General features: G+C 40.8%; 1 protein-coding gene across 1 annotated transcript; it reads right to left on the reverse strand.

The window, feature by feature from the left end:
- Positions 1 to 2,319: 2,319 nt before the first annotated feature.
- On the reverse strand, positions 2,320 to 9,584 carry LOC308381338 (protein S100-A13-like). The gene is made up of 3 exons (XM_080858891.1): positions 9,486 to 9,584; positions 8,481 to 8,612; positions 2,320 to 3,119 (listed from the first exon to the last, which is right to left on the reverse strand). Exons 1-3 carry the CDS (start codon positions 9,495 to 9,497, stop codon positions 2,949 to 2,951), a joined length of 315 nt encoding a protein of 104 aa, XP_080715017.1. The 5' UTR covers positions 9,498 to 9,584; the 3' UTR covers positions 2,320 to 2,948.
- Positions 9,585 to 12,525: the final 2,941 nt, after the last annotated feature.

Here is a 12,525-nt window from a genome sequence, read left to right on the forward strand (position 1 = left end):
GTGCCATAACTTTAATGGCCATGAATAGTAACAGTCACCTATATTCCAGTCAGGACCAGTTGTCATCTTCAGAAATATCCTTGAATTAATTCTTGAAAGGCTGCTGGGTGAAATTCCCCGACTGACTCATCTCAAATGCCCTGGGGCACTTTTCCCAAAATGGTTTGTGCTGACAACAGGGAGGCGCATAAAGCCCATCCAAAACATTCCCTCCACAAACCCTTCAGGAAGGCTTGACGATCCGTACTTTACACAATGTTAAATCCTATTCTGCAGGCACGGAATTGTTCTGTAAATGTAAAGATAATTCTGTGTTCCAAAGAGGGACAGAGAAGGCAGGACAGGAAATACCAAATTAAAATGTTGCAGATTTCAAGCGTCACTTATATTTATGAGTTGGAACATTCTCGTTCCCAGATGTTGCCATGAATATTTACAGACAGCACTGTACAAACATTTTTAGCTGTGATGTGTCTTTTTTAAATTAAGTTTTTAAATTTACTTTACACAGTGTTATCATTTAAATTGTACTTGTGTGTGGACATGTGTGGATGTTGGCTGTAAAAACAAAACAAATACAAAACTTATAAAACATGAAGAGTAATCACAATGGGGTGGTCTCTATCTAAACCCTCTGGAAATCAAAACGTAAGGTAGGTTTAGATCTGGGCTCTAGTTTTCTCCTCATCCTGAATATGATTAATCTGAGTCATCTGACTTCGAAAAAGGGAGTGTTGATTGTGAATGTGTTGACTTGATGATATTTTGTGCTCCTCTTCTTGTTCAGAGTTTTGAATCATTTGTGTCTATCACTAACTGGCTCTCAAGAAAACAAGCGCACAGATATTTACAGTGGATAGCATGAGCTGTTTGCTAAGCAGAAGAAACTTTATTTTGCACTACTTCAGACTGTCTACAACAATTATGCCTCAATAATGTGGAATTTTCACTTGACAATGTAGGTTCAGGTTTCTTTTCTAATCGAACCTCAGTTTTGGGGGGATAATACCAAAATAAATACAGAAATGGTTTGTGTTGACAACTTTTGTGGTTCAGAAAACAAACAAATAAATACAAAAAACAGGTGAATGATTTGACAACAGGCCCCTCCAGCCGTGCACTGCTCAAGCCGCTCCTCAGTGAAGTACGATGTCTCCTTGTGAAGGCTACCAATGCCTTGGTGTTCAAACACCACCTGGAAATTGATGGGGCAGCATACCCGTTTGTGTAAGGGTGTGAGTGTGAGGGAACATCCTCGTGGGGTGGTTATATCAGAACCAGGGGTCCTTTCACCCCTCCAGTCCCCTATTGTACCATCTGTAACAAACTCTTATATTACAGCCTATTCCTCTCTGGTAGGGATTTGAATATGGCACCAGTTGGAGCAAGGTGTTGGTCCCTGCTTCTACCTTCCCTTCCCCCTGGCCTACGCTACTAAGCATACTAGAAACAGAATCAAATATTTTCCCCATCGCTTCTCTTCCCCAAAGCAAACTATTTCAGATATTCAGATATCAATCTATCAGGCGATATTTGTTTCACCATGTGCGTATGGTCCCAGGGGTTTAAATGAGACTTCATGATGGCATTTTACATTGATCCTGAATTCTTTCATAGAAAAAAAAAGTTATTAGGCGAATAAATACAGACCTGTTTTCTACTATGCCACAAGGGGGCACTGTCCACTACAAAACGAAGAGGGGATTGTCAATCAAATCACATTGAATCCTTACTGGCGATCACAGGCCTTACTGGCGAAAGGTTGTTGATATTTAGGCTAAACAGTCATTCAATCAACACCCCTCCTTTTCTGTGTTTCTGAACAAACGTTTCATTGGCTGGATTTGTTTTTGTCAGAATTTTACAAAAGGTGTATTAGATTATAATCTTGATGCTCTTTATTGTATCCACAGCAACTTCCCCCAGATGTGGTATTCTTTGTACAATAAAAGTTACCAACAAAAATGTTGAAAACAATGTTAAAGCTTGTGAATTTAAACTTTATTCTCAGATCCTCTACCAGATTCATATTCTCTTCATTCTCTACCATCAATGTTTGAAGACAGCATACAAACTTTTGGAAGTGTGTTGTCTCTTAAAGCTGAAGAAGAAAAGAAGAGGTATATTATTTCATTAATCTGTGTTACCATTTAAACTTTATTTTGTCTGTCATTTCTGGGATAACAGACACCATAGATGTTGGCCACAGAAAATGAAAAATAAAAAAACAAAATATAAATACAATGTGGAGTTTCACCAGGATAAGTTTCAGTTTCACCAGTTTCACCAGGATAAGTAATACTCCGAAACAATCCCCATTGCTTTTTATGTCAATTGTTGTTTCATTTTATAGTGGTTAAAGGCGACTGATGTACTCGAACAGTTTGTTACAACATGTTGTAATTTGATCTGGCAAGGTATTACCACAGACATTATAAGCTTTTTGTGAATACAATTTTGTAGTTTAAAGATAAAAAGAAAATCATTAGGATTCAGGATACATATCCTGTTTCAACATTGTAAGAGGAGTTACCTCAATTTGCATCTTACAATGAAAATTAATTCAAAATTTGTCTTCAAAACTGGTAAAAGAAAACCTGTTACTTGTCTCTCCAACGTAGTCCTTTATTATTTAAAAAAAATATCCCTTTCAATACTAGGCTTCAATGGTGTTCAATTCCAGTCTGTACCGTAAACACTTCCGGAGGCACACAAGGCAATGCAGACATTTTCTTTTATGATGCATAATGTTAAAGCATTTTGCCAAGCAGGACAAGTTACATTATGTGTGCTCAAGGAGAGTGTTTGATATGAAATTACTTGGATAAAAGATGCTACTGAAACAAAACAAAAAAAACACACACATGATCATCGGAGCTCAATAAGCTTTACGGTGGTTGGTCCCTATGCCCAATGACCTATGACCTATCTCAGCTCTAGTTCTGCTCTCACAATAACACACATCCACACTTGGACACTTTCTCATGGCTCAGAAGCCCATGCTGAGTGGTGGCCACGGTCTGGATGAGGTTCCAGAAGTGCTTGAAGGAGATGTCCTCGCCCTCTTTCACCCCCATCTGCTGCAGGATCTCCCCCATCCCTGCGTCCGAGCCTGACGTCTATAATAATAATAATAATAATAAAAAAAGCTTTATTTGTGTAGCACCTTTCATACAAAAAAATGCAGCTCAAAGTGCTTTACATAGAGACACAATCAGGAGCATTCACAAAATAAAAGAATCTAACACAAGCAGTAACATTTCATACATTTCAAATATGTAAAGATTTAAAAGATCTAAAACAATCAGGGGCACATCACACAATAAAAGATCAAAAGAATAAAAGAGAAAAAAGATATAAGAGATATAAAATAATCTAAAAGATTAAAAGGAAGAAAAAAAAATAATATATATTTATTTATTAAAAGAAATTAAAAATATTAAAAGGATTAAAAAAAATAAAAATGATGAAGGGACACAACATATGAACTGTGTTACATTACATTACATTCAGGCCTCAGGCTGTGAAAAATGCCTTGACACAACGTCTATTGCTAATAGGCCCTAGCTATACAATAAAACTGAAAAATTGAATTGGGTTTATATCTATTCACCTGGCAACCGCTTCTATCCAAAGTGATTTACAATTGAGGAAGCGACTTACAATTGAAGGAAACATTTACATAACAATAACATTTCATTACATTCCATCATTTAATAGACACTTTAGTGAGGTGAGTTATATTTTCATCAGACATTAGGACATCCTCAGACATCAGTTTCCTGACACCTTGTTCCTCACACTGCAAGTCAGTGACAGGACAACCACATCTAAAGTTTGTTACTGCTGACTCTGCAACAAACGCTCAGAGTACACATTCGAACATTCTCAGACCATAGCAACAGTTGTCAGACATTCTCAGGCTAAAAAGCTTTGAGAGGCAATAACAGTTTGGGTCGACATATTAAGTGTCCCTCTTACCGGATACTTATACAGATGACAAATAATAATATATACTACTCAAGTAGGCATGTGTTATTACATGCCACCAACCCTAACCTTAACCCCAAGCACAACAATGTAAAATAACACAGAGAGAACTATGTACTTTACAATGAGTTAAGGGTGAAGTGACCTGTACCTAAAAGCACTCGCAATGCTGGGTGGTAAGGCTAACATTTCAAATTCACCATCTTAAAGTTTTAAAAGGAAACATTTCCCTTCTTGGCAGTGAAACAGGGGTTCTTTCTCTGCCTCTCATTATCATTTTTATGTGCTATGGTCCTACAACTACTATTAATTTGGAATAGCATACATCAATGCCGATGTAGTTGGTATTCACTGAAATCTTCAGGAAGAGTCCAGAAAGAGAATTATTTGCCTTTTTCTAGTCTATGGCTTAAACCATGCAACAAGCTGAAACGTCCAATTTCTCGTCAAGCGTCAACAACAGTTTAGCATGAGCCACCTGAGCTTACCAGCCAGCAGAGCAAGAGAAAAAGGGGAAAAAAATAATGAGAACGGTTGAGACTCAACTTGAATTCAAATCAATCAAATCAAGTCATACAGCACTGCTTGTAGGCCTATCTAAACCTCGGTTGACCAAATAAAAGCGTTGTGTTTCCTGATATTTAAATGGTAAGATGTTCATATGAAGTGTAATTTCTGTCTACAAAAACCTTGTAAATGTTTTCTCTGCTATAAGTGCAAGTTTATGGGTAGCCTCTGGCAACGTAGGCCTACGTGTACCGCATGCCAGTGTACATAAAAGTGTTTTCAAGTAGCGTGGTATCATGGATGGGGTAATGTGATTCAGACATATGACAGGCCCTGCATGCCATGGGCTGTCTTTAGATTTACTGTTTCTGTCTAAGTCAGACTGTGTGAAAATGTTGCATTTTGGTGTGACCATGGCCCATTGCGCGCTGCATCAAGATTGTTTGATAGAGAATTTGAAGTGATAGACAATGTTGAAGCTTCGCACACAGTGTTGTTACTTGGCGGTTGCCAACGAAGGCAAATCAGGGGGAGGTGGATGCTGCTCCAAAGGGCTTTAAATGTGTGTTAACAGTCCCTGGAGAAGTGGGTATACTCTTAATTTTTGTATGCAGCCCATACAGCACAGGATAAACACCCTGTTTTGAGAAGTGGGTATACGCAACGCTGACTGAAAAATAAGTGGGTATACTCCGTATACCTGCGTATACCCTGGACTACTACACCACTGTGTGTTAACTGTGTACCCTGGACTACACCACTGTGTGTTAACTGTGTACCCTGGACTACACCACTGTGTGTTAACTGCGTATACCCTGGACTACACCACTGTGTGTTAACTGTGTACCCTGGACTACACCACTGTGTGTTAACTGTGTATACCCTGGACTACACCACTGTGTGTTAACTGCGTATACCCTGGACTACACCACTGTGTGTTAACTGCGTATACCCTCGACTACACCACTGTGTGTTAACTGCGTATACCCTGGACTACACCACTCTTAGGTAACTGTGTATACCCTGGACTACACCACTCTTAGGTAACTGTGTATACCCTGGACTACACCACTCTTAGGTAACTGTGTATACCCTGGACTACACCACTGTGTGTTAATTGCGTATACCCTGGACTACACCACTGTGTGTTAACTGCGTATACCCTCGACTACACCACTGTGTGTTAACTGCGTATACCCTGGACTACACCACTCTTAGGTAACTGTGTATACCCTGGACTACACCACTCTTAGGTAACTGTGTATACCCTGGACTACACCACTCTTAGGTAACTGTGTATACCCTGGACTACACCACTCTTAGGTAACTGTGTATACCCTGGACTACACCACTCTTAGGTAACTGTGTATACCCTGGACTACACCACTGTGTGTTAACTGTGTATACCCTGGACTACACCACTGTGTGTTAACTGTGTATACCCTGGACTACACCACTGTGTGCTAACTGCGGTCGCTGTGGCAAGGCAAGTGGGAGGCGGAGGCTCAGGAACTCAAATGCAGTTCAGGGGTCAGTGACAGGCCACTTTAATTGAAAAATAATACCATGAGTCAAATTAAAACTATAAAAGTAGAAATAGTTTAAAAATGTTGTCCTGCAAAAAAGGGGCTAAGTCAGAGGGCATAAGGGCAGGTGAATAAGCACCACCTGGGGTCTATCTATGCACGTGGCTATAACTCTTCTTCACTAAGCTGTCTGCTTTCTGCAAGTTTGCAAGGAGGGTGTGACTCCACTGGGGTGAGATTAACAAGAATGGATTATATGAGCAAAGAATAAAAGAGCCAAATAAAACGGTTATTGAAACAAGAGAGACATTTTCCACTGACAGAATCCTACTGTGCAAAACACCAGATTTGTCAGGTTCACACCCTAACTGGGCCAGAATCAGATGCTATCAGCGAGACGACAGTTCCTTTAAAAACAGAGTAACCTTCCATAAGGACAATTCATTTCCCCAAGGGGCCACATGAGTTAGTGGGACTGTTGTGGAGGGCCGGACCAATAGGCTGAACTCAATTCAGCATGAAAAATTAGCATGTTTTTGCAGTATTAAAGGTGTGCCCAGACGACCAATACACATGGCACAAACACACACACGCAAGAGCAGGCAAGTATACAAATAAATAGTAATATCAATTTTTATCAATTAACGTTTGATTCCTAATTTACCATTGACCTCCACGGGCCGATCAGGGACAGCCAAGGGGCCGCAAATGGCCCTGGGGCCGCACTTTGCCCAGGTCTGCATAAGGAACAAGTAAATTGACTGAACGCTGGTTCCCTTATAGCCTGACGATGTCATACTCATAATTCTAGTCAGAATATGAGTCTGAGACCGGACCACTGGGCTGTGATTATGGGGCGTGTTTCAACGAACCAGGAAAGAAAATTCCTCTTCGCTGAATTGGATACCTAGAACCAATCAGAGCAACGTAGTATTATTACCATCTGATAGATTAAACTTTTACCTGATCCCGTAGGAAGGACGGCAAAAACATCTTTTCAATCGACAAATGCCTTGATCGCGTTTCTCTGTTCCTCTTTCAAAATGAATGCGCTGTCAATATCTGTTGAGACGTTACTTAATTAGCACTCAAGGCTAGAAGCTACCATTAGTTCTAATGTTCTTTTTGTCTACGCTGTTAGCATAACCTTTCAATAATGGTCTAGAGTGCATAAGTTAAGACCTACAATCCTAGGCAACATTGGTGTTGCGTATACACAACTAACCGAGTCAATGTAGACATAAAAAAAGTCGTGTAGATACCTTAAATCATATCAAATATGTCCCACTAAGCTCCCGAGACGGCGCCATCTTTGTTCGATGTATACCGGTAATCTATCTATGTCTGTCCATCAACGTATAAAGCCCGCCCTTACAATTTGAATGGTCAGATCCCTTTTCGGGGCCGTTTAAACCCTCCCAACTAGCTCGACTCCAGACTGAATCTCCCGGACCAAAAATTTTGTGGGCGGAGTTCAGGCTGGTATCCAGGCTAGTTCCCTTAATCACATTTCAAGGATTGCCATTGGAATTAATTCACAAGGCTGTGAAAATGATTGGTTCCTTGTTTTTTTTCTTCTTCAAATATTGCTGTCACATATGGTACAATATAACTCATCAATGGAAGGCCTTCTACTCATTCTTAGAAAGAAGTGGTTGTCTACCTCGCAATGAGTATTTTGCTATAGGCAACTGTGAATCTTGTAACAACTTGCCCGATTTAATTAAACGCTTTCACACATTTACCACACACAAACATATAGCCTAACATCAAACTGGTGGTGACATGTTGTCCTCTTCGACCCAAACGCTTTCACACATTTACCACACACAAACATATAGCCTAACATCAAACTGGTGGTGACATGTTGTCCTCTTCGACCCACATTTGTCCAACCATGTGCAGTAAATTGACTGCACACAGACAAGTACAAAGAGCAAGAGAGAGATAAGCCTAAGTGCAAACCTGCAACCATAATTAGGCCACTGCATTACTTACACCGTAGCTTATTTATATGTCAAACACCCTGTCTGTCTGGTTTTTACAATTTGTTTTCTTAAACTGCACTGTTTTGTCAAACTGTTGCTTATCTTTTTTTTCTTTTAATTATATAATTGTGTATTATTATTTCTTTCTTTTATTTCCATATCTCTCTGTCATGCCATGCCCAGGGGCAACGGATGAAAACTAGCTAACCAAGCAAGCTAATTCCGGTGCATTTACATTTTCTGGGAAATGTTTATCAATGTACACTGTCCCTTTTCAAACAAACGCATAAATAAATGAAAGTGCCTCACCTAATGGCACTCACCTGGCCTACACATCTGAATGAATATATGTGTACCTGAAGTAAGAGGTCTGAGGACTAAGAGAATGAGTCAGAGCCACACCTAAAGAGTCAGTGGATTTGAGGATGTTCTTAGAAAAGGAGGTGGTGTGTAATACAGGCTGATTTACCTTAGCTAGATTAGGCAGTTGGGAAGAAAGGAGACCTTTGAATTCGTCACTTTTTAGCGTGGGGCCATTATTCGCGGCTGCTGAGTGGAAGTTTGACACCATGGTGTTGATGGCCTTCTCCAGATCTGAGTACTGAAAAGAGACAGAGAGAGAGAGAGAGAGAGAGAGTAAAATCACTGTAAGTATACTATATTGTTGTGTTCTGACTGGTTACAGTTAACCCCCGGCAGAGCTTCATAGGCGTGCGTGTTCGTAGGTGTCATATTTAAATAACGTGACTTTAGAGTTATTTCAGGTGAGTTTAATGAGGATATAATTTATCAAAATGGAGACCTGTCCCATACAAATCTGTAGCCAACATTTTATGAGATAGCCTATTCAAAAGCTCTCCAAAGGTTGTCAAAAAATGTTTAAGACACTTGAGGTTCATTTAACCTCGCGTCAGACAACTGTTCACTCTCTTTATCAGTAAATCTCGATTAATATACATATAGAGCCGGTAACAATTTTGACATGACACAGGCATCTCCAGGCCCCGCTCACTAACAGATGATGGTCTGATTGAGTCCCCGTGCTTTTAATCTCTACGTACACAGTGTCTAATAAGTGCAGTTTATGGCTCTATGTTGAGTGTATGGGCTGAATTCACTTGTCATTGCCTGTTTCTAAAAAAAACCTAAAAAAAAAAAAAAAAACCTTGTGGTCGCGATTGAACATGCTTCGCTGGGGATAAATGAGATTCCATATGAAAATGCCATGCACGCACAGATTTAAACACAAAAAACCCTCCGAAAAAACCGCGGAGACCCTACACGACTGGGACAGCTGTTTTGAGAGTCAAATTATTAGCCCTGTCAGTTTCCCCTCACAAGCTAGAAAAGCACTGGAAAGTTACTTACAGACAGCTATAAACTACAACTGAGCACCCGATAAAAATCTACGAACAGCCTGAAGAATCTGCAATAGGCCTATCATACTTTTATCTCTATTAAGTGTTCGCCATACCTGTTCCGCCATTTGGATTCCTTTTTCTTGACCCTTGGTTGCAAGCAAACTTTTCTTTCTGCGACGTTCAGTAATTATTACTTTTCTTGCTCAGCGTTCCACTGCTTCTGTCACATCTTGGCTGTGGTCCCGAATCCTCCCACTCGCTGAAGGAAAAGAAAAAAACGCAAATAGATTCCACCTTCCGTGACAGTCAGACAGCTATGGGAAAAATAACGTTAGACTGTAATTTGATGCTTTAGGACAGTAAACTTCATAGGGCGTAGAGACGTACACAGTTGCATACACCCCTTTGTAAACAATTCTTTCTCCGCATTCCTTTTCGTTTGCAAGATGAAAGACACCGCTATATTTTCGAACAGAAAGGAAGAGGGTGCACGTGCCCCCCTCTCACATCTGGAAGCTTTTAGGCAGCGGTTGGAACACGTCGGTTTTACGCAACAGCAAACTGCAAGTCTAGGCCGGCCTGTGTCCTGTTTCTTGACTTCTTTTCGAGATTTTGCTTCCTTTCACTCCCCTCTCCAGCAAAATCACTGACCTACCCCCTTGCCCCAGCCCCCCCACCCCCCCCCCCCCCAAAAGGTGAAGTTTTATTGGGTTTTATTACACTGGATGCACTTTTCAAGCCATATTTTAAATGTGCAGCCACAATAGCTCACAACATGGTGCTCAAACAAGACACTGTCAGTGGCAGTTTTATTTAATGCCCATTGTCTGAAAGCACAGGTCTGTTCTGCTGCCCTGGTTTGGTGCGAATAGGTAAACAGACACAGAACTGGAGCAACTACATTCTGGTGAGACGGATGTGTGACTCACCAACAAGCAAACACACAGATGGTGAGAGCTGGAGTAGCTCTCAAAATGCCGAGTACTCTACACTTTATGAAAAAACCCATTGTGGCAAATCTCCTCTTGTTTCAGTTATTGCAGGAGAAGATATTCATTTCTTGTGTCATTGGTTGGGGACTTTGAACGGCAGCCAAACCTCTTAATGTCACATGCAAGTGATCATACCCAACAACCTAGCCTATTTGTTATAACTCAGGTTGCATCACATCTACCATACTAACACCTATCAATTCCATCCATAACAACCATAAACCATAACAACAGCAGATACCTTCTTGAGCATTTCACTGGCGTTGTCAAGTGTCAGTATAGATATAGTAATCTGTAATTATAGATAGGGTAAAGTTGGCACATTTGAAACAGCAAGGAAGATGATTTACTTGTTTTACATCACTTCGAATGGCTCAACGGGCGTGGCTAAGACAGCTTGATCCCATGGGAATAGGGCGTGGCACTGAAACACATTTATTTGCAGAGGCATGTATGTCACAACTGCTTCTAGCTAATCACAAGTGCTTTGTCCTCTAGAACAGGCACACAGATATGTGTTCACCTATACAGACATGAGGAAACACACTGCATGAACTTGAAACCACTAACTGGCACAACGTTGCTTGTGTTCTTTCCCAGGGTGATTCATGTTCATAGTAATTATGGACAGACACACACACACATGCACACACATGCACACACACACACACACACACACACACACACACACACACACACACACACACACACACACACACACACACACACACACACACACACACACACACACGTATACCATGACTCAGTCATACTTGTGTTGTAATGCCATTGCCGTGTGTTTAGTCATCAACATTGTCTCTGCCAGGGCCTCTGATGAAGAATGATAGATTATACAGCACACTGACACACAGAGTAGCATGGACGTGCACAGGAGTGGGCTAAATTGCTTGGGCAACTGCCCGTTTGCCCTCCTTGACTAAAGTTGCGCCTTCGAAGGAAATATTTGCGATCAGGCGACAGGGCCGTGGTGACAAAAATTAACGTGTTGCCCCTTTTTTACAGGGAAGAGCAACTGCCCTTCAAAATTCCTTTGCACGTCCCTGCAGAGTTGAATACTTCATGGCATCTGTGATTGGACATCACTCAGAATATGGTCTCAGGCTTTGCTATCATACACCTGTCTTGTCTGAAAACCATGACCACTTGCTTGATTTCAGTGCTTTTTAAACCAGTGGTTTGTGAAGTGTGGCAAAAATGATGCTGGGAATACCTGTGGAGTTACTTGCACTTAAAGATACAATGTGTAATTCTTAGTGGCATCTAGTGGGGAGATTGCTGAATTGCAACCAGCTGAATATCATACCCTTTATTAGTGTGTGTGAGTACCTACGGTGGCTGTCAAGCTGCACACTGTCCCTTTAAAGTAGTAATATGTAGCCTGGAGCCCCGTGTTTAAAATCGGTACTGCATTCCGAATACAAAATATTGGAGAGCATTGTTTCCCCCCTCCCCCTCCCCCTCCATGACTGAAATCCGTGAGGTCAGTGATTGAAATCTATGTGCCATAACCACTACCCACACATACACATGCAAGACAACACGTGTATGCATATTGTTACATTTGCGAGGCATTTCGTAAACAGGTGCCTCGAGATAAGAAATGTTTTAGTGATGCTGAATATTGAAACTTTATTGACTGGTAGCCTTAAACTGCGACACAGACATAGTGAGCCATACAGTGGGAGTACCACGGGGTATGAATGCTAGTTGGTAGAATGTTGAAATTAGAAATGACTTAAAATGCCCATACCTACTAGTAGCTGTGATAAATTAGTTAAGGTCAGTTAACCTCTTCAGGAGAAAATTAGCTCGGCATCTGTCTTAAAATCCTTCTGGGTTCTTAGCTGTCTCCATCTCCAATATCTACCTGCATTTTACTACACTGTTGATCGTGCATCTTTTTATGCCAAGGTTTTTTTATTTGATTAGAATCAAAGATTATCTCTGTTGGTCCAGCTTGTTTGCTTACTTCCATGCGGGTCACACGTTGCGTTCTTATCTGGCAACCAGGGGTGTTGAAATGGTAATGGAGAAATGGGCAGTGGGTGAAATCACAAGGTAAAAACACAAACATTTCTGGAACAGAAATTTTAAAAGGAAAATATACTGGCTGTAGCATTGTTGACGGAGAAGCCAGTAT

This window comes from Sprattus sprattus (assembly GCF_963457725.1).
Source record: "Sprattus sprattus genome assembly, chromosome: 20".
NCBI classification, from domain to species: Eukaryota; Metazoa; Chordata; class Actinopteri; order Clupeiformes; family Clupeidae; genus Sprattus; species Sprattus sprattus.